This window comes from Ranitomeya variabilis, chromosome 3, assembly GCF_051348905.1.
Source record: "Ranitomeya variabilis isolate aRanVar5 chromosome 3, aRanVar5.hap1, whole genome shotgun sequence".
Lineage (NCBI taxonomy): Eukaryota > Metazoa > Chordata > Amphibia > Anura > Dendrobatidae > Ranitomeya > Ranitomeya variabilis.
In genome coordinates, this window is record NC_135234.1 from 709,367,641 (window position 1) to 709,391,470 (window position 23,830).

General features: G+C 41.7%; 1 protein-coding gene across 1 annotated transcript in view; it reads right to left on the bottom strand.

Annotated features, from left to right (window-relative positions):
- Window positions 1–23,067, bottom strand: part of LOC143817775 (cilia- and flagella-associated protein 337-like) — a 263,091-nt gene extending 240,024 nt beyond the window's left edge. Inside the window, exons 1-4 of the mRNA XM_077299254.1 lie at window positions 22,815–23,067; window positions 12,146–12,416; window positions 9,285–9,338; window positions 1,083–1,166 (exon numbers count right to left, since the gene is read on the bottom strand). Of these exons, the coding sequence (XP_077155369.1) occupies window positions 1,083–1,166; window positions 9,285–9,338; window positions 12,146–12,416; window positions 22,815–22,882 (477 nt within the window). The 5' untranslated portion in view covers window positions 22,883–23,067. The remainder of the gene's footprint in view (window positions 1–1,082; window positions 1,167–9,284; window positions 9,339–12,145; window positions 12,417–22,814) is intronic.
- Window positions 23,068–23,830: the final 763 nt, after the last annotated feature.

Consider the following 23,830-nt stretch of genomic DNA (forward strand, 5'->3'; position numbering starts at 1 on the left):
AAAACTATATATTAATCTGGTCCACTCCTCCTGCTCTATAACAGGATGGCAGTAGATTGATGAGCATTTTCATGGTGGCAGGTTCCAGTTAAGGTTCCTGGCAATCCTTTCGTTCCCCAAAGATGAGTCACTGCCAGAGATGTCTGGCAGCAGATTTCTCATACAGAACCCAGGATCGCTCGGTCATATGAGTGCTCCTGTTTATGGGAGAGCTAGACAAACCATCGCCATAATAAGTCCTTCTTCTATTTCTACAAGTGAGGCTGTGAAATTATAATGATATACACTAATTAATAACGTTATCCCTTGTAGGTAATATACTGTAGTATAAAGGTCAAGGTGCCAAAACCACATGACTATATGGATCCTAGATATTGTGAATGGGAGCCCTGTATATGGTTGCTGAACACTATACTTGCCGAAAAGTCAGATAAAACGACCCACAACTGGGCATGGCTAAACTATGCTCAAAAGGGGGCATTCATGTGTTCCTGCTTGTTTTGGGGGTATTCCTGTAGCAGGGCTTTAATATCATGCATACAGTATACATTCACTGCTGCTGGTGCCCGAGATTGTCTGCAGTGCTGACGTCACATCGACAGCGCTGCAGCCAATGAGAATCTCAGCAGCTCTTCCTGAATGATGACATAAGCGCTTTCTAAACACTGAGCTGACCGATTGGCTGCAGCCCCGTCGATGTGACGTCAGCTGGGGGACGACGTTTTTTCTGAAAACGAAAAACCTCTTTAGCATATTCTTAGGTGGAATATCTTTATATTTAATGCCTCTTAACCCATTATCTACCAATGTCCTTTTTTTGGGATGCCTAATTTTTAGCTTCTAGCAACTAAGATTTTATAATTTTTATAATTAGGTCCAATTTTTTGTGTTGTGTTTGTAAAATGAATGTTTTCAAAATAGGAAATCATGTCACTGTTAATTGAATATTGGGACGCCCTTTTCTGAAAAATCCGTACTTGTAAAAATTTTAATTTGGCAAGTAATGGGTTAAGTGAGTCTTTTCTAACAGATAAGTATTATGTAGCTATGAAAATGATCCTGCAATTTAGAAAACAACTTACGGTTGCTCGTAATCCTGTGCTTTTCTTTACTGCCCATTTAAATGCATCAATATCCAGAGATTTATGGCCATTCTTCTCGAGCTCCTAGAACAAACGAATTTCATTGATTACAGTAAAGAGAATCGATTCATAACCAAGGTCGCCCTGACAATCTTGACAGAATATATAAGATGATCTAAATGAATTTGTTTTGAAACCTGTCCAAGAATAAGGCAGGGATTGCCTTTGTACATGATTATTTACTTTTTCATTTTGAAGGTTGAAATCTATTAAGAGACTTATCACTGGGAAAGAAAACGGCTTATAAATAATGATAACAGAGTAAATAATATATTGTATGCCAAGTAAGACAAAGATGTGGCTGAGCTGATTTGTGGCATCAATTTACATGACTTTTTTTTCTTCTGCTTACTTTGGCTCAAGCTTTTATAATCTCAAAACAAAGCATCAAATCTCGTCCTTGACATTACATATACAACTTATGCATGAAGCTAAGTTAAAGAAGCACTCTTATCAAAGTTTTATCCTCTTAATATATTGAAGTCATCATATTATACGGCACTGTGTACTTACAATTGCTCATTTTACCTTTCTACCCATCTAATCCTTCTCTTTTTCACTAGGTCTATAACACCACATGATTAAAAACTGACTAGCTGAATCATTCTAAGCTCTATATAGAAGCAGGCAGTCTCTTTTCCCTGCATGAATAATAGAGAGGAACAGCATCCAGTCCAGGTGATGAAAAAGAAAAAAGCCTTTATTCCGTCATGATACGACGTTTCGACCACAATTGGTCTTTATTAAGTATCTTTTCCCTGCACGAGTCATTATTAGAACTGCAATTCTATGTCACTGAAAAAATTGATGGGTCATCTCAGACACCATATGCCTTTATTCGCACTTCTATTAGAAAATACAGTCCATTTAAGTATACACGTGGAGTTTGACTTGCATTTGTGGCTTGTCCTGAGGAAGAAGTTTGTTTACTTTGAAATGTGCTGATAATAAACTGCATTTAATCCCTTCTTGGCTCCTGATTCCATCCTACAATGTTCCCAGGATTTTATCCACCAGTGTTCTTGGCAGCACTGAAAACCCCAATCCTGTTTTACTTCATACTGAAAAGTTCTTGTCAGACCAGCTCCACCTTCTATTTACCTCCTGACCCAGCTGCTCCCACCCCCTTGCTTTTATCTCTTTTCAGTGAGGTAGAATTGTAGTTCTAATGCTGACTCATGCAGGGAAAAGAGACTTACCAAATGAAATGTGATGTACAGACATTAACCCAAGATAAAACGTAAGCAAATGCACTGCAGTAAATAAACTATAATAGTGTATGAAAATAACATAGGGCGCTTAGTTAACATAATTGTGATTTTAAAAAAATGCAAGAGCCATCCCACCTAGTCATGGTGACTCTACTCTGATTGGTCCTAGCCTATAATATTAAAACCTTACCATTTGAGAAGTGACTTCCGTGTGGATAAGGGCAGAGAAGGACTGAAACCCAGCTAGTGGTCATGCAGCCATGGGGACTACATCTTTATATGCACTGAATGCAAACAGACTGAAGCAGAAAACCTAATGAGATGAGTTGGTGTGCATGAAGCATGTAAGTGCATGTTCACACTGGTAACTAAACAGATAAAATGTGCATGTAGATAAGGGCAGAGCAGGACTGAAACCCAACCCACGCCAACTCATATTCCAGCTCATCTATTTAGGTGTCTTGATGTGACTGACCCGGTATGAAACGACCCTACAGTAGGTCTGTCACAAACAGCACAACAAACAAAGGAACACCGGGGACACAATTACAATGGTGGGCCCTGTTGGTAGGGACTGGGTGAATGGGCACCTCCTACACTGGCCTGCAGATGTGCCCTGATCTTGCTACCGTCCCTATACGGGTTCTTTCAACCCATCGCCGACCAGGATACCTAGTCCCTCAATTGCCCTGCACCTATCCCTAAGTAGGGAACTGGCAGGTGAGAGCACTGGTCCCACCGCTGCACTAATACAACACGGGGTAAGGAAAGACAGACAAGGTAAAGGAAAACAGCACTTAGCTTAATGCTGCAAGGCACAGCACAGTGGGAAGAAACACCAGATTCACCGGACTCAGCAGAAGAACAACTGTTCCCAGCAAGCTCCTTCTCCCAGGTTGGTCGCTGCAGAATGAACTAACACCAACAGTCAGCTGATGAACCAGGTGACCTCTCAAACGATGGAGGGAGTGGCCACCACCAACATCAGCTGACCCAGCAGCAATGCAACGCAATAACAGCAGCGGTCACCGGGGGGGGGGAACTGCATTTACCCCCGATGACCAGAAAGGAAAAAAGGTCTTAAACTGAGGGAAACCAGATCTGCCACAAATCCAAAATTGGATCGTGAGATTCGTGACATTAGGTTTTCGGTTTCAGTCTGTTTGCACCCTGTGCATATAAAGGTGTGTCCTGCTTTTATTTGATCTGAACAATATATTCAAGTAGGTCCCCATGGCTGCATGTCCACTAGCCGGGTTTCAGTCCTTTCCTGCTCTTATCCACAAGCACATCACTTAACGAATGGTAAGGTTATAATATTAGAGGTTAGGACCGTCCCGAAAAAAGTTACCATGACGTGGCAGGATGGCTCTTCCATTTTTTTTTAAATCAAAATTCTGTTAACTAGGCATCCTATTTTAGTTTCATGCACTATTGCTGTTTATTTACTGCAGGGTATTTGCTTATTATTATGTTTTTATCTTTGCTTTTTGTCTGTTTAGTCGCCAGTGTGAACATGCGCTTACATGCTGCATGTGCACCAACTCTTATTCCAGTCCATCTCTTTAGGCTTTCTGCTTCAGTCTGTTTGTATACAGTGCATATAAAGGTGTAGCCTGCCTTTTTCTTGAGCTGGACATTATATTCATGTAGTTCCCCATGGCTGCATGTCCACTAGCCAGGTTTCAGTCCTTCTCTGCCCTTATGCACATGCATGTCACTTGACAAATGTTAAGGTTTTAATATTAGAGGTTAGGACCATCCTGAATAGGGTTACCGTGACATGGTGGGAAGACTTTTGATTTTTGCGACTCAAAATTATGTTAACTAAACACCGTGCGTTATTTTCATGCACTATTGCTGTTTATTTATTTACTGCAGGGCATTTGATTATTATGTTTTTAGCTTCGGTTTTTTGTCTGTTTAGTGGCCAGCGTGAACATGCGCTTACTTGCTGTATGCACACCAACTCATATTACAGTTCATCGCTTTAGGTTTCCTGGTGTACAAACATTTTTTGTCCTTAAAATGTAAATGGATATTCCAGTCTCCCCTTGTAAACATGAAGAGAAGGATCGGGCTGTTTAATTACTGTATACAGGATCATTAAGTGCACTTGATTTTCATGAATTAGATTGGGTCATTAGGTGCATCTGCAGCTGATATCAGTGTGATCTTCAGAGCATGCTCCCTCCCACAGGCAAAGGAGAGCCAAGTATAGCATAGCTACTGTATGTTGTGCTACAACCTGGCTGTCAGATCAATGAGGATGCTGTGAGCTAAGCTATTTGGGGACTGTTTTATTACGCAGGGTCATTGGGTGCATCTGCGCATGCTCATTGTGTGCATCTGCGCATGCTCATTGTGTGCATCTGCGCATGCTTTAACAACATTAAAAGCTATTGAAGGGTGGATCCAGTGGCAATGGAGAGTAAAGAGAGGCTTGGGGGCATCATTGTGGGGTAATAGCTGTAAATGAGTGCATATTTAAAGGGAACCTGTCACCCCCCAGGGCCTATTAAGGTAAAAGAGCCACCTTCTGCAGCACTAACGCTGCATTCTGTGAAGGTGGCTCTTATGGTTTTGATCCCTAATAACGCTGAAATATTCACTTTTATAAATTGTGCGCCATACTTGTATTGAGTCCGGGGGGTACGTTTTCTCCTCCTGACTCCGCTGCCTCGCAGCCATCCATCATCCCCTCAGTGCACCGGGCGCCGCCTCCTCTGTGTTTCCTCACGTCACCGGCGCCTGCGCTGTGCTCTCATTTTTTGGGCATGCGTCGTGGGACTCACATCCGCTGATGTACTGATATCGCGCCTGTGTGTATTGGATCCCGCCCCGCAGTGTGTTATGATTCATTTAATTATTATGTAAATTACATTTTTATCAGATTTTCCTAAATGGTCAGTGCAAATGACAGTCAGTCTAATAAAAGTCATCACCCGTTAGATTATACATCGAATTTTATTGACGAAACCTCCCAATGATAACAGTATAATCTCCAAAATGAATAAAAACTCAAAATGCACTGTTCCAAATTATTATGCACAGTAGAATTTCTAACCATTTCATATGTTTTAAAGATCTGAAAATGCTCACTGGTGGAATTTGCAGCATTAGGAGGTCACATTCACTGAACAAAAAAGCTATTTAATGCCAAAACATCCCAACAGGCCAAGTTACATGTTAACATAGGAACCTTCTTTGATGTCACCTTCACAATTCTTGCATCCATTGAACTTGTGAGTTTTTGGAGAGTTTCTGCTTGTATTTCTTTGCATGAAGTCAGAATAGACTCCCAGAGCTGCTGTTTAGATGTGAACTGCCTCCCACCCTCATAGATCTTTTGCATGATGATCCTCTAAAGGTTCTCTATAGGGTTGAGGTCAGGGGAAGATGGTGGCCACACCATGAGTTTATCTCCTTTTATGCCCATAGCAGCCAATGACTCAGAGGTATTCTTTGCAGCATGAGATGGTACATTGTCATGCATGAAGATGATTTTGCTCCTGAAGGCACGTTTCTGCTTTTTAGATCATAGAAGAAAGTTGTCAGTCAGAAACTCGATATACTTTGCAGAGGTCATTTTCACACCTTCAGGAACCTTAAAGGGCCTTACCAGCTGTTTCCCATGATTCTGGCCCAAAACATGACTCCTCCACCTCCTCGCTGATGTTGCAGCCTTGTTGGGACATGGTGGCAATCCACCAACCATCCACTACTCCATCCATTTGGACCATCCAGGGTTGCTCAAAGCTTATCAGTAAACAAGACTGTTTGGAAATTAGTCTTCATGTATGTGTGGGCCCAATGCAACCATTTCTGTTTGTGAACACTGTTTAAGGGTGGCCGAATAGTAGGTTTATGCACCACAGCAAGCCTTTGAAGGATCCTACACCTTGAGGTTCGAGGGACCAGCAGCTTCAAATATCTGTTTGCTGCTTTGTAATGGCTTTTTTTAGCATCTGCTCTCTCAATCCGATGAACTTGCCTGGCAGAAATCTTCCTCATTATGCCTTTATCAGCACAAACATATTTGTGCTCAGATACAGCCACAAATCTCTTAACAGTACGATGATCACGCTTTTGTTTTTGGAAAATTTCTAATGTTTTCATCCCTTCACCAAGGCATTGCACTATTTGATGCTTTTCAGCAGCAGAGAGATCCTTTTTCTTTCCCATGTTACTTGAAAACTGTGACCTGCTTAATAATGTGGAACATCATTTTCAAGTAGTTTTCCTTTAAATAGAATCACCTGGAAAACCAATTATCACATGTGTTTAAGATTGATTTCAGTGATCCATTGAGCCCTGAGACACAATACCATCCACGAGTTTATTTGAAAAACAAAACAATTAAATCTTTATGACCCTTAAATCCAATTTGCATAATAATTTGGAACACAGTGTACATCACTTGATGTAAGTTCCAGGGCAGCGCGCACTGCGCATGCCCGAGAAATAATTGCAGAGCGCCGGTGACGGCACAAGACAGAGAGGAGGCGGCGCCCGGTGGGATGATGGATGGCTGTGAGGTGGCTGAGTCAGGGGGAGAAAATGTACCCCCCGGACTCAATACAGGTATGGTGCGCAATTTATAAAAGTGAATATTTCAGCATTATTAGAGATCAAAAACATAAGGGTAAGGTTCCACGTTGCGGAATGCCGGCGCTTTGGACGGAGCGGAATACTTGCTCCTCCCAAAGCGCTGCCCCCTTCTAAACTCGTGGTGATTCCGGATGTGTTCATTGTACACATACGGAACCTCCACACCCCATTCATAGGGGCCTGTGATTTACCCCATTCATAGACGTGCCACATGTCCATAAACGCAGGGCCGCCGGATGCGTGTTCGCACACATAGTGGAGACGGGATTTCATAAAATCCCCTCCACTATGCTGTAACATCTGGACGCTGCTGATTGAACACTGCGGTTGTACGCAGCGTTCAATCTGCAGCTAATCCGGATGTAATCCGGCCCGTGGACACATACCCCAAGAGCCACCTTCTCAGAATGCAGCGTTAGTGCTGCAGAAGGTGGCTCTTTTACCTTAATAGGCCCTGGGGGGTGACAGGTTCCCTTTAAAAATAGTTTGTATTGGCACACATTATTAATTATGTATGTACAGAAAGTTGAAATCACATTGTGACTTTTGGAATAACCCTTTAACCTAATTAAAATGTCATATGTACTGTCAACTATAATAATCTATGAGCTACCGTATTTTCCGGCATATAAGACGACTGGGCGTATAAGACGACCCCCCAAGTTTTCCAGTTAAAATATAAAATCTTCTTAAAAGTCAAGGGTCTTCTTATACGCCGTATGTCGTCTTATAGGGCCGGTGACTAATGTGCCTTTTGGGGGGAGTGGTCCTGATGACGAAGAGGGGGCATCTCACAGGAAAGTGTGAGTGGAGTATCCCCCATTACCTCATTGTAGCTGCAGTGTGGGGTGCTGGGGAGCAGTGCCGGCCACCGCCCCACAGCACAGCACCCATGCGGCACAAAGAGGAGCAGCAGCTGCCGCCTCTCCCCAGCACAGAGACCCCATGCTGCAGCTACAATGAGGTAATAGGGGATACTCCACTCACACTTTCCTGTGAGACGCCCCCTCTTCGTCATCGGGACCACTCCCCCCCACCCACCATATACACATTGGTGTCTGCACTCGGCGTACAAGACGGCACCCGGCGTATAAGACGACCCCCGACTTTTAAGAAGATTTTCAGGGGTTAAAAAGTAGTCTTATACGCCAGAAAATACAGTATTTAGTTCACAAAACAAGTCTATGCTAAAATTTGTGACTGTATACAGATGTAGGTTGAAAAACGATAAAGGTTGCACCATTATTTACCAAGAATGATTACTCTAGAACATTGAAAATGCATTACTGCCATAGAAAATAGGAAAAAAGCGCTATATAATGTACACATGAAATATTTATCTGCAAAAATTGCTAGGAAAAAGGAAGGTACTTCGTGCATAAATTAATAAATTAGTCAATGTATGTGAGCTCAATTGCCATGTCAAGGCGTCCTTCATAATTGGGTCCCTGTCCTGCTTTGTCACCTCTCCTGGGCAAAAATGCCTACAATTTATGGGTCAGGATTGGACCAGCTAACTACTTAAAATCACCTGTGGCTATTGGGAGTGGGAGTGCACATGTCCAAAAAGGCTTAATACAAATAGAAAACAAGACCAGCACATCCAAGCTAGTGTGAACAGGCGCCAACCACTCTTGACCCAGAAATTTTAGGCTTTTTTGCCCAGGAGAGGTGACAAAACAGGAAGGACGCCTTGACGTGACAATTGGGCTCACATACATTGGCCAATTTATGCACAAAGTACCTTCCTTTTTTCATAGCAATTTTTGCAGATAAATATTTCATGTGTACATTATATAGCGCTTTTTTCCTATTTTCTATGGCAGTAATGCATTTTCAAAGTTCTAGAGTAATCATTCTTGGTAAATAATGGTGCAACCTTTATCGTTTTTCAATTTATATGTTTTTTTGGTTGGCGCCTGTTCACACTATCTTGGATGTGCTGGTCTTGTTCTCTATTTGTATACAGATGTAAACTTTCAAATGTTACGGTGATATAATATATAAAATTTGAATACATATGATCCCAGACAGTAAGATAGTATGTCTTTGGGGGAGGCCAGCTTCACATGTACAAGGATAACCTACTTTCAAAATGCAACCACCCTGGAGAACAAAAATTATTGACAGAATTGTGTGGGTGGCTGCATGTTTCCAAATGCATGGACATCACTGAGGGCTATAGTCCTCCAGAGCAGGAGTCAGCACTTGAAGCATCTCTCCATTCTGGCTTAAGGGGGATATTGTACAGAGGGAATCCATATTCTGGAAACGATATTCTGCAATCACAAGTATGAATTTGACCAAAGAGAACATATACCTCAAAAGCTTTCTTCAGTTTATGCAACTGTTCCAGGGTCACTTGTTGTTCAAACTGTGGAAATAAATTTTTATGATCAAACATGATTGTATTCATCACTGTGTATAAGAGCATAGTACCCAAGGTGAAACGTCCAAGGTGACCATATTAGTAATAATAATTTTTGTTTCTATAGCACTAACATATTCCACAGCACGTTACAAGCAATTCCCAGGCAGAGGTGTCAAACTGCATTCCTCGAGAGCCGCCAACAGGTCATGTTTTCAGGATTTCCTTAGCATTCCACAAGGTGCTTGAATCATTCTGTGCAGGTGATTAAATTATCACCTGTGCAATACAAGGAAATCCTGAAAACATGACCTGTTGGCAGCCCTCGAGGAATGCAGTTTGACACCTCTGTTCCCAGGTATATACAGTACTGCACATAAGGATATAGTACTCAACGAAGACCATCCAAGACACTCATATTCGTCATTGTGAGTTATATGCTATATGTATGAATATAACATTCGTAAAGAGAAGAGCATCAAAGATATTCATATTCATCACTGAGAAGTGGATCGTGGAGCAGTCTTACCCGGTAAGAAGCTTCGAATGAACATAATGTATCTTCAGACTTTCACGACTTTTCAAAAATCTATATAATTCATAGTCAAGAAGCCATTTCCAACCACTTGAAGCTTGTAGTACTGATCACTTGCATCTTTTATTTACCTTTACAGAATGAAATGTAATTTTGATGCATTTCCCTTTTAAAGTAAATGAACAGCAATGGATAGCTTGTCCTAACATTCATTTTATCGGCTACAGTATTTCCATCACTTCCATAGACAATGAATGGAGTGGAAAAGAGCATGTGTGACCAGGCCGCACTGAGGAGGAACGGGGAATCTGCACCCAAGGTCTATTGATCATGAGTGGTACTGGTAGTGGGACTTTCGGTGATTATACCTTTATCACCTATCATGTGGATGCGTCATAAATATAAAATTAGAAAAAAAAAGTTGGGACACTGTGTAAAATCAAAAGAAAACAAGAATGCAATGTTTTGGAAATCTCTTATAGCCACATATTATTCACAGTAGAGTATAGAATACAGATCAGAAGTTGAACGTTAGACATTTTTCCATTTCATTTGAACAATTAGCTCATTCAGATATTGATGTTAGCAGCACATCTCAAAAAAGTTGTGACAGGGTTAACAAAATATTTGAAAAGTAAATGGTACTAATGAGAAAGTAGCTGGAGGGTCAATAATCATCTAAGTCACATGACTGTACATAAGAATAGCATGTTAGAGAGGCAGAGTCTCTCCGAACCAAAGATGGTCAGAGTTTCACCAATCTGTGAACAACTGCATCTAAAAATTGTGGAAAACTTTCAGAAAAATGATCCTCAACATAAAACTGCAAAGCATTTGAATACCCCGCCATCTGCAATACATAATATTAACCCCTTAACAACCAGGGGTATTTCAGTTTTTGAATTTTGTTTTTTTCCCAGAGCCCTAACTTTTTTTTATTTTTAGGTCAATATGGCCATGTGAGGGCTTGTTTTCTTGCGGGCCAAGTTGTACTTTGGAGCGACACCATTGGTTTGAACATATCATGTACTGTAAAACAGGAAAAAAAATCCAACTGTTGAATTTTGTTTTTACCATGTTCACTAAATGCTAAAACTGACCTGCCATTATGATTCTACAGGTCATTATGAGTTCACAAACGCCAAACATGTACATGTTCTTTTTTTATTTATATGGTGAAAATCAAATTCAAAATTTGTTAAAAAAAATATGGCGTCATTTTTCGTGACCTATAGCGTCCCCATTTTTCGTGATCTGGGGCTGGGCGAGAGCTTATTTTTTGTGCACCGAGCTCACGTTTTCATTGGTACCGTTTTGGTGTAGATATGTTATTTTGATAGCCCGTTATTGTATTTTATTGCAATCTAACGGCGACCAAAAAATTCTGGCGCTTTTAATTATTTTCGTCGTATAGTGATCGGGTTAATTCTCTTTTATACTGATAAATTGGGCAATTCTGAAAGCAGCAATACAAATATATAATTTGATTATTTGCAAAAGGGGGGTGATTTAAACTTTTATTTTTAATTTTTTTTTATATTTTTAAAAACATAATTTTTTTACTTTTTGCATGCTTCAACAGATCGCCTGTGTGTAGCATAAATGCTCACTTGATATGATGGCTGACCACGGGGCGGTGCTCATAGCAATCTGTCAATGACAACCATAGCGGTCCATCGGTGACCCGTGATTGTGCGATGCGCTTCCGGTAAGCGCAAATTAAATGCTGCTGTCAGAGATTGAAAGCGGCATTTAACTAGTTAACAGCCGTGGGTGGATCGCAATTCCACTCGCGGCTGTTGCCGGCACATGTCAGCTGCCTAGATCAGCTGTCATGTGCCGGAAAGGTGCGGGCTGCGGCGCTGAGCGAGTCCAAAGTGGGAGTACTATTAAGCCCAACATCGGAAAGGGGTTAAAAGAGGCAGAGGTTCTGGAAAAATCCATGTCCACAAGAGACGAGGCTGACGGTCAATATTGGATGCTTGTGATCTACAGGTTCTCAGACGGCACCACATTAAACACCGGCATGATTTGGTTTTGACCCAGGACTGTTGAGAAGCTTTTTTGTGTTCTCTATGTTCTATTGATTATAAAATATGGAGATAAGAGATAAGAGATTTCCAAATCATTGCATTCTTTTTTAATTACATTTTACATGGTGTCCTAACTTTTTTGGAATTGGCTTTTTTATCTTACATGGAAATACTTTTTTAAGACTACAAGTGCTTTATTTTCACTTGCTCTTATTAGACAACATGAAGACATACAAAAACTTTACCTTCACTTTCCTTAGGCTCTTAGCTGGGTCAGAAAAATTTTGAAGACTTTCTATTGCATTGTCCACAAGTCCCAGGGAATATCGTCTCTGCTGCCTGCGAATTACCTCCTTCTCCAGCCACTCTGGGGGAGGTTGGATCTGATCTCTAGGTTCTCCAGCATAGTCATATGGGGACAGAGTTTGGCCCCTAGTTGCTACCGTAGCAGTTTTTGCCCTCTGTGGAACAGGTTGGTTTGAAGCAGCAGTAGTTTGTCTTATCTCACTGAAAAGACTGTAAAACAATTTGGTCAGTTTTGGTTAATAAAAACGATGTACACTTTTGCAAGAATTTTTTTTATTGTCCATTTGCTTTCTAAATACAATGCTAAGAAACTATCTAGCCTGCATTAACTTTTTTTCTACCATTTTGCTGCTTTACAGTGTGTGCAAGTCCTTTTACTAACTTAGCGATCTGCTAAAATGTGCAAATCCATCAGAGCTCCAGCTCCTCCTGATGGTTCTCTCTGCTCCTCCCTCCCTTATTTAAGTGTTGGAGATAGCAGAAGGTCAAGTAAAGGCGTTAAACACATTTCTCAACATTGCAGACAGCAGAGAAAAAAGAATCGTCTCTGAAAGAAGAAAGTACATGAAATGAAGACAGCAGCCCCCTGGATACAAATCCAGCCTACATTACTGGGAAAGACACTCCCACAAGAGAAAATTTGAAACTTAGATCAAGCTTCAAACTACATATCACAGGGCATGAAAATGAATAAAGGAATGAAGGTTGCACTGATTTAAGATATCCTGGGGCTAGGGGCTCCATCACTTTCCCTAGAGCAAGGGGTGCCATAATTATCCCGGTTCCCTGGATTACTTCTGATGGTGAAGACTCAGGGGCCGTATGCCTTGCTGAACTGCTAAATAAGCCCTTATCTGTATCCTTCCCCATCCAGGGAAGTGGTAAGTCATAGTGTATAAGAATACACAAACCAGACTAACAAGGGAAGACGCACAGAGATAAATGAAAATACCAATCATACAAATATGCACTCCCAAACAGCAGAGTGGAACACTGGAAAGTAAAGGAAGGAAAAACCAAATGGGAGAGGATGAGGATATGCACACAGACAAATCATCAAGCAACAGTTTTCAGAACAACACTCCAGACGCTCCCTCAAACAACCAACTCCTCCAACTCCAGAACCAGGCAGTGCGAAACTAACACTGGCAGTCCCTGATTGCCATAGGCGAGTATATATAGCAGAGAGGAGTGGCCAACACTGAACAGCTGAGAGAATCAAAGCAGGAAAGATCCAGGAGCTCTCAATTTAACAGATTAGCCCCTGATAAGTAAAGACTTGTTCCGTGGCCTACATAAATCATGTATTACTATGCTAGACAGTACATCAGATATGACATTTTAATTAGGCTAAAGGGTTATTCCAACAGGCATAATGTGATTTCAACTTTCTGTACACATAGACTTAAGCTCGTGTGTCAATACAAACTATTTTTAAATCTGCACTGATTTGAAACTATCACCCCACAATTATACCGCCCAAGGCTCTCTTTACCCTCCATTACTGGAATCAGGGTCTCTGCCCCTACATGATGCATTATGCTTTTCTCAGATGGATAAGTAATAACCTAGTGACATATTCTTGAAAAGTTCAAAGTTCAAACCTGGGTGAGTGCCGCATTTTTCTACTTTCTTGTGCAAAGTTTTACTAGTGACATATTCGCTCTAAACTGCCTATTCAGCAGATAGCTGATCCTGCAGATTTTAACATAAACATATGTTTTCAATGGAAAAAATAAATTATTTGCTGTCAGATGCCTCTGGGAAGGATCAGATGAGAAGAAATCCGACATGCACAGTTTATTTTTACTACTTCTTCTGCTGTCATTTGAGACCCCATACACATTAGTTGTCCTAAAATTGTTGAGCTTGGATTAATTTTATTTAATACAATCATGGCAGAAAGTGTTGGCACCCTTGAAATTGTTCCAGAAAATTGAGTATTTCCCCCAGAAAATGATTGCAATAACACATTTTGTTAATTGTTTCTTCAGAGAGGAAGAGGACTAGAACTTTAGTGCCACCTATAGGAAGTAGCAATCCCAAAAGTCAATATCGACTCTTTGATGTGCCTTGTCACATGGCTTAGGATAAAAGGTAAAAACCAAAATCCCAATTTTCAGACACTGTATTTCAGGGTACTGCCCCTCGTCAGTGCAAAGTGTGAGATCTGGTTTGGCTGGGTGAGAGGCATGTGGTAACTTTTCTCTTTGCAGAGATTGACATGTCACATGTTTTACTAAACACATTTATATTTCCTTCGTGTGTATTAGAACAGCACAAAAACAGGGGAAAAAATGGCAAATTAGACACCATTTCACAAAAACTCCCAAAAATGGTCAGGACAAAATTGTTCGCACCTTTCCGAAATTGTGGGCAAACAACTTTGTTTCAAGCATGTGGTGCAGGCCCAGGGGACATCAGTGTCAGCACAAACTATCCGTCGGCATTTGAATGAAATAAAACGCTATGGCAGGAGACCCAGGAGGACCCCATTGCTGACACAGAGACATAAAAAAGCTAGATTTTTATGTCAAAATGTATGTGATTAAGCCAAACTCCTTCTGGGAAAGTGTCTTGTGGACAGATGATACCAGGATAAGGGTTTTTTTTGCAAAGGACATCATTCTACTGTTTACCGAAAACGGAGTGAGGCCTACAAAGAAAAGAACACAGTACATACAGTGAAATATGGTGGCGGTTCAAAGATGGTTTAGGGTTGTTTTTCTGCCTCCGGCACTGGGTGCCTTAACTGTGTGCAAGGCATTATGAATTATGAAGATTACCAAACAAACAGTCAGAAAGTTGGGTTTGCGCTCTAGGTCATGGGTCTTCCAGCAGGACAATGACCCCCAAGATACTTCAAGAAGCACCCAGAAATGGATGTAAACAAATCACTGGGGAGTTCTAAAGTGGCCAGCAAGAGTCTGGATCTAAATCTCATTGAACACCTATGAAGAGATTTTAAAATTGCCTCTGTAGAGACCTTAAAATTGCTGTTGTGAGAAGGCACCCTTTAAATATGAGAGACCTGGAGTAGTTTGCAAAAGAAGAGGGGTCCAAACTTCCAGTTGAGAGGTGTAAGAAGCTTGGTGGCAGTTATAGGAAGTGATTAATTGCAGTTATTTATTCCACAGGGCATGCAACAAAATATTAACTCCATCACCCCCGAGCCTGTTTTAATCTTCATGACCAGGCCAAATTTTACAATTCTGACCAGTGTCACTTTATGCAATAATAACTCTGGAACACTTCAACAGATCACACTGATTCTGAGACTGTTTTTTTTAGACATATTGTTTTTCATGAGACTTGTAAATGATTATGTGACACCAAATAGTTAATAAACAACATTTCCCACATGCCTACTTTACATCAGCACAATTTTTGAAACATAATTTTTAAGTGATTTCTCATTTTTACAACAAAATTTACAATACCATTTTTTAAGGGACCACATCATATTTTAAGTGACTTTGAGGGGTCTATATGACAGAAAATACTCAAAAGTTACACCATTCTATAAATTCCACCCCTTAATACCAGAGTCATGAAGTTTATTAACCCTTCAGGTGCTTCACAGGAATTAATGGAATTTGGAAGGAAAAAATGAACATTTAACTGTTAGAGCTCAAGACAGGGCTCGGAAGGGAAGGAGTACCATTTGACTTTTGGAATGCAAAATTTGCTGGAATAATTAGCGGACGCCATGTTGCGTTCGGAGAGAGCTACTGTGTCTAAATAGTTAAAACAAAACACAAGTGACCTAATTTTGGAAACTAGACCCCTGTGGGAACTTATTTAGATGTGTGATGAGCACCTTGAATCCCCAGGCACTTCACAGATGTTTATAGAGTTGAACCATGAAAATAAAAAATCACATTCTTCCAACAAAAATGTTCTTTAGCCCCAATTTTTTTTATTTTCACAACAAGAGAAAATGGACCATACAGTTTTGTTCTGTGATTTCTCCTTTTGAACACCGATACTCAAAAAGGAGGGGAAAACTACTGTTTGGCCGCACAGCAGGGCTCAGAAAGAAAGAAGTGATGTTTTGTAATGCAGACTTTGATGGAATGGTCTGCGGGTGTATTGTTGCATTTGGAAAGTCTCTCATTTGCCTAGACACTGGAAACAAGTGACACCATTTTGGAAACTATGGCGAGACTCGGGAGGTACTGCGTGCTATTTGCCTCTTGGAGCGCATATTTTTCTAGAGTAGTTTGCGGACTCCATAAACAGGGCCCCTAAGTGCTAGAAAAGCAGAATTCCCTTCAAGTGACCCCAGTTTGAAAATTATGCCCCTTTGAAAATGTATCTACAGGTGTAGTGACAATGTTGACTTCATGGGTATTTTCCAGAAACAATAAGCAGTGGATGTTGCTGAGTGAAAATTGCAACCTGCCATTTTAGTGCCCAGTACGTTGTATTCACCAGTACATTGTAGTGCCCAGTACATGGTAGCAGCAAACTCATGCTTCTGGAGACACACACTTGTAAATTAGGCGGGTTCTCATTGCTACAGAAATGCCAATGCTAAATGTGGTTTAGGCAATGCTAAATATGGTTTAGGCACACTGTTGCTCAGAAGGGAGAGGGGCATTTGGATTTGGGAGTGCAGAATTTGCTGGATTTCTTTTGGGAGGCGAGGAGCCATAGCAATTTTCCAGAGCCTTCCAGAGCCATAGTAATGTGGAGGCCCCCTATATTTCTGTTAACATATGATGGACCTGAGTGGGGACTTGCTTTTTTGAGGATTTAGACAACGATTTTATTGGGAACATTTTACATAATGTTTGGGATCACAATTATCCTGTGCCCTACGCTGAGTACTTTCTTTATGGTTTCCATCTAAATCTCCAAGTGACTTGATTCAGATGAAACTCCTGAGGGATTCATTCACTATAATGAGGCAGCAGTTACTCTAGACTCAGTCTGGACTCTGTTCAACATTGTTTTCTGGAGTTCACAAAACTGTGGCCGACGGAGCTTTTATGCATGCCTAAAACGACGGACACCACCGGATGACATGCCAAACAGAGTCCACAGTGTCCCCATCCGCCTCATTATAGGAAATCTTCCATTGGGGTTCCATCTCAATTACGTATTACAGAGATTTACATGGAAACCCAGGTGTAAGCGCTCTGCACAGAGCGCACAATAAATGTGAGCCTAGCCTTGCTGGAATATTTGGGAAACAGAATGAAGAAAACTAGTAGTAAGTCAAGAACTGGTTCTATTTATGTTTTACGCTGTTCATCGTGTGGAATAAGTGATTCGATTGCAACATTTAGCGGGTTCCACTGCCCGGAGTGAGTGCCTGGTGTCAACTGTTATATCTGAACACCCAACGGTGATTGATGCCATGATGTATATTTACTTCAGTCCTGCTACAAATATCAGGAAGCGGTTAAGCTGAGGGTGCCAACAATTTTATCTGGCCCGTTTTGGGGATTTCATGTGAAAATATTTCCAATTTGCCTTTTTATCTCTGTTTTTTGTGTTGTTCCAATACACACAAAGGAAATAAACTTGTGTATAACAAAACGTGTTATTGCAATAATTTTCTGGGAAAAATACTTCATTTTCTGGAACAATTTCAAGAGAAAGAGGAGTGCTATTTGAATTTCCAAGTCCGATCCTTTTGTTCTTTTGTAATCAGCTGCCAGAGGTGTCTGCCACTAGCCTAAACTCTTCTCGCCTTTAATAAACACATTCATGCTCAGGTTCTCTAGGTGTATCCTCCTCCAGGAAAACTCTTATAAAATCCTAACTAGATGGCATAAGACACCAGCCAAACGTTATCATATGGGCCTATCAGAAACTAGCGCTTGCTGGAGATGTCATACACATACGGGTCACCACACCCACATCTTTTGGGACTGCTCGGTGCTTCGTGGCTTTTGGTCGGAAATGAATCGAGAACTTAAAAATTACAGCTCCTTACTTCTGACCTACATGCTATAGACACTCTTTTGTCATCCCCATCCAAACGCTTTCAACCCTTTACTAATCAGTGCAGCAAAACACTTAATTGCTCTTCACTGGAAGGACGCGCCTCCTCCGACTTTCCAGGAATGGATCTCTAAAGTGAATCAAGTTTCCCGCCTGGAAGAACTCACCAGCTGGGAATCACGCACCCACGAAATATATACCAAAACTTGGGCTCCTTGGAAGCAATTACATAGTTATAATTCAAGTGGAAAGACATAGCTTATATATGTCCATACTCTTTGTGAGTCTAAGCCTCCTTATTGTCACATTCACACTATCATTAATTCTGTTCACCATAATTGACCATATGTCTCTGGCCCTCATATACTTACCTCCTGGCGAATTTGTTAGCTTGGCTATATGCTTTGGTATTCAATTATGTGTACCTTCCTTTTGTTGTTTATAGTTGGTAATTCCCCCCCTATGATACCTTGTTTGATAGAGATAACCCAACCTAACCAAAGTTTTTGACCCCCCCCCTCCCCTTCCCTGTCTTCTCCTTTTCCCCATGACCCCCTCCCCTTGCTTCCCAACCCACCCCCCCTTTTTCCCTTATCGTCGGTTCAACTAAATGCTGATTTGTAATAGGTAACTATTTTCTATCTGTTTGTACTATTTTCCCTCATATACCGTACTTAAATAAAGAATTTAAAACACACATGCGTGCTCAGCCAAATCAACTGAGCATGTGCATTGGGAGTTCATTAGGAGTAGCCAATGCTAATAAAGGTGTACAGACACCTTAAATAAAATCCCCACCCTAAAAAGAAAGTATTTTGTAGAAACGTTAGATACAAAATTGAAAATATGATTACCTTGCACATGCTTGATTTGTTTTATGTTTTTTTCATCATTACAGTGATACTTTGAGGCTAAATCAATTGCTATATTTCAGCTTTATTTGTTTTGCTTAATTTCTTGATAAGCAGGGCCAAATTTACTATCAGAAACCAGCAGTTCGATGCAGATTTTTTAATACAAAATATTTAGCTTTATTTATTTTTTTACCCCCATCTCCTCCGCAGGACCAAACAGCAAAAGCAGTGTCTTAATCGAGTTCTAACATAACCTATTATGATTGGTGGATCTTGTGTTATCAACTGTATATAGAAGTGTTACCTGTTATTATAATTGTTATGATCTGGTGGCCTAGGAGCAGCATGGACGAGCTCTGGAGTAGGTGGCCTCTATACTGACCGCAAACCCTGAACTTAACACCGCAACTATAAGTAGCCGTGGGATGTTCCTGTCACTCCCTCGACACCTCGTCACAGCCGGAGGACTAATTACCCCTAAAGAAAGAAACAGGTAAACTATCTTGCCTCAGAGAAAATCCCCAAAGGAAAGACAGCCCCCCATAAATATTGACTGTGAGAGGAGAGGGAAATTACAAACGCAGACTGAAAACAGAATTTAGCAAAGGAGGCCACGCTACCTAGAAAGAAAAGACAGGACAGAGTACTGTGCGGTCAGTATTAAATTACTACAAAAATCCACCACAGAGAATACAAAAATCTCCACACCTAACTAAAGGCATGGAGGGTAACTCTGCGACTCCAGAGCTTCCAACTTGGCTGAATAAATCCTTACACAGACAAAGCTGGACAAGAAAAAACATAGCAATTCACTGAACTATAAAGTCCACCGCATGTGGACTGCAAAAACAAAGCCAGGACTTATCTTTGATGATTTGGACAATCCAGCAGGAGAAACCAAGCAGAGATGTGAATCCTCCAGAAAACAATGGACAACTGGCACTCACTAAAGGGTGAAGCCAGACTAAATAGCCCCGTCCAAAGTGGAAGCACCTGATGACTGCTGTAAAGGACAAACAGCAGCACTACCACTTATAACCACCGGAGGGAGCCCAAGAGCAGAACCCACAACAGAATTCACAACATATAATCCTGCCTCTGACCATAAGGAAACTGCTTTAAACTTTTTCTGAAAGGACAGGAAGTTTGAAAATAAAAGATTCCCGGTGGCCAGTGTGAAAATTGCAAGATTACTAATTTTTTTGTTTGTTTGTGATATGAAAAGCACATTGCCAAATACTGAACACCCAGTGTCCGTGCATGGACGCTGAACACGGACTTCTCCCAATCTGAGACTTGTGCTCCCGTAACGGAACTCGACCTGCCTGATCCGCCTCGGTACTATGGTAATCCGGTGCCTTGCCGAGGGTTCCTGGAGCAGTGCATGCAGCAATTTGAAGTTTTCAGCCAGTAATTTTTCTAATGGGATTCCTAATGTCCTACCTAGCAGGAGATGCCCTGGCACGGCTCATCCCCCTATGGGAGAAATGGATTCCTATCATCTCTGACCTGCAGGCCTTCCTGGTGGCCTTCCGTATGGTCTTCAATGAGCTGAACCCAGAACTCAGGAGCAGACCAGATGAGTGATACGTGTGAGGAAACTCATGTCTGGCCCTGTCCTTTCAAAGACCACCTGTTCGCCAGCCTGTTGAGGCAGCTACCCATGCACAATCCATGAAGGTCAACCTTGTTTGGCAGGCTAAGCCAGAACTCAGTTGTGAGATGGTATTGCGGTATCACTACAGTTGTGCGGAACATCCTAGTGGTCTTTGCCCAGTGGAGCCGGAAGGCATTTAGTATGTGTTCACTTGCAAGGTGTCCCTCAACCAATAGCAGGGAGACGTGTTGTATATAAGACACCCTCCCCAATTGAGAAGCGCATGAGCAACCACTATAGTTTTGTGTTAGGGTTGTGCAACAGCATGTAGGACCCCCGGCCTCAGTCTATTTAACTTGTTCCTGTATCCTGTGTCCCTTTAGTTTAGTATAGTTTGTCCTTGTTCCTGTGTCCACTTCGGAGGTCTCTGTACCCTGAAACCACAGTGGCAGTATCTAAACTGTTTCCTGAGACCAGTGTGTCTGAATCTATCCCTGTGGGCGTACCATCTGCTATCTGGAGATTGCAGTCTGAATCTGTCCCTAAGGCCTTCCTGTCAGCATAGTTTGTACCTGTCCCTGTGGCCACCCCATCTACAATGCAGAGTCTGCACAGTCTGAACCTGTCCTTGTGGCTGTCCTGTCGGCATAGTCTGTACCTGACCCTGTGGCCATCCCGTCTGCTATCAGGAGACTGCACAGTCTGAAACTGTCCCAAGTGGCCGTCCTGGCTGCACAGTGTGAACTCTTTCCAGGTAACTGCCCTATTAGCACAGTCTGAACTTGTCCCAGTGGATGTCCTGCTCTGTCCAGGAGTCTGGAGTAACGGCTTAGACCCTTGGGGTCAGCTGCTACTGCCGGACGTCGCCCTGGAGTGGTACCTGGCAGCTACCTGCCGCACAAGCCTGACCTCACCACTAGAGGCTGAAGTGAACACCAAGGTAGCTGCTTAGTCACGACCCTCCAGGGTAGGTCTGGTCCATGGCAAAGTGGGTCCACAAACCACGCACGCCACCTGCACTACGTAGCAATTTCAAATAAAGTAGTTTTCTGTGTGTTTATTTCAATTATATGACTTTTTCTGTTTCTGTCTTTATTTAGTTTTCACTGCGGGGTTAGTAATGGATAGACGCCTTTCATTTACTAACCCCTGGGGTTGATGTCAGCTGGTATTACAAAGCTTAGAGCAATCCCACAAATATTACCCCACTTACCACCGCACCAGGGCAAGTGGGAAGAGCCGGCAAAGCGCCAGAATTGGTGCATCTAATAGATGCGTTTTCTCTGGGGCAGCTGCGGGCTGCTATTTTTAGGTTGGGGAGGACCAATATCCATGGCCCCTTCCCAGTCTGAGAATGCCAGCCCCTTCATATCTGTTTGTTAGACCTGGTGCTAATGCCACAAACTGACAGCCGCGAGCCACACATCATCGGCCCACAAGCCACATTTGGCTCCCAAGGCCACGGCTTGGGGACCCTGTTTTAGATAGACCCCGTTATCAGAAGTGGAACCCACATCTATCATACCTTAAGGCATATCCTGTTAGTATGACATAAATGTGAGAGCTGGGGCAACTCCTATAAGGGAATTACAATGATTGCCATAATGCTTGTCACCCAGAATCTATTACATTTTCAGTAGACAAAGATAATAGAAAACAGCCAAGACAGAAAAAACTGAATTAAATATTGCAATATTTCTCACAGGAAGACAACTTGTTTTAATTCTAGCTAATCTCCTGCCAATGAAATATTCCTCAAAGCTTTATGTTGTACAATCAAATACATAAAGCAGATGTATGAAATTCACAATTCAGCATGATACATGCTGATGACCTTTATTACAATACATAACCTTTGATATTACACAAAATATTTCAAACAGAAAATGTAGCTGTCTAAAAATTACAAAGCCTCATACATCCTGCTATCCTGTGACATTTCCCACCGTAATAGACACCACCAATTTTAATCACAGTTATCACATTTATCAGGTAAATATCCTCATAGACCAAGATGCATTATTCATTAGCCTGGGAGACTACATTGTATCCAGGCTCAGCATCATTCCATTCCAACATGCTGCAACATTCCATTGCCATAGCAACAGTAAACAACCTCTACACACTGATAATTCCTCAGTACTGCTCCCCTACCCAAAAACACCAAATCCAACTTCATTTCACAAGTTCAAGGTTTCTTACCTGTGGGCATTGTATGTCTCTAACCTGCCCAGGGCAGAGCTGGGTCTCAGCTTCATTTTCTGGTACATGGTTTTAAAATCCAGTTGGAGACCACTTTGCCATTCTAGTGCATTTGCATTGATAGACAGAGGTCACTTAGCAGGGATGCTGCTCCCAGCCCCTCTCAGCTGCAGGGGGAGGCACTGACTGAGTCAACTGTGAATGTGAAAGCCCCCAAGAGTTATTACTACCAGCCTCCCTTCTCCTCCCTTGTGCTACTGGGCTTAGCTCTGTGTGTGTGTTTGCAGGTCAGGTTACTCCAGGCTTGTTCCTGCCTCTAGAGAACAAGGTTGTTGGCTCAGGTTTCAGAGCTCAGTCTGGCAGGTTACCATACAAATAAATACAAGTAGTAATACACTAATCTGTCCTCAGCATAATCATAGCAATTTCAGAAAATGTTTACATTTAAAATATAGTCTTTATGTGTATTGTTACATGTATTTTATACGGTACTGTTACCGCCTGGTAATAAATCTGAGCATCTAGTGACTCTTCCGTAGATTAGACACAAGTGACACTACAGAAATGTGCTCTAAGTACTACACTGAAGAGAATATGTTCACACCTTGCTTTTTTGTCCATAGAATATGTACGTCTTTGTTGTGTTTCTACAGCATTTTTACTTGCGTTTTCACTCATTCATTTCAATGGGTGAAAAGTGCTGCAAGAACACTGAAAACACCTCTCCGGCATTGTTTTTTTTTTTTTATTTCAGCCCTGAAGTGGTGTCTCTAATGTAAGTTCCCTGACCCTAGTACTATATTTATTAGCCACCGTCTTCAGCTCTTCCTTGCACCACTACAGTCCCGTGCCGCCATCTTGTGACCTCCATCTTCTGTCTGACCAGAAGTGAGAGGCAACAATCACATTCTCTGAGTGTAAGGGCATGTGCACACGTTGCTGATTCTCTGCGGATCCGCAGCGTTTTTTGCGGTGCAGAAACGTTGCAGATCCGCAATTGATTTTCAGTATAATGT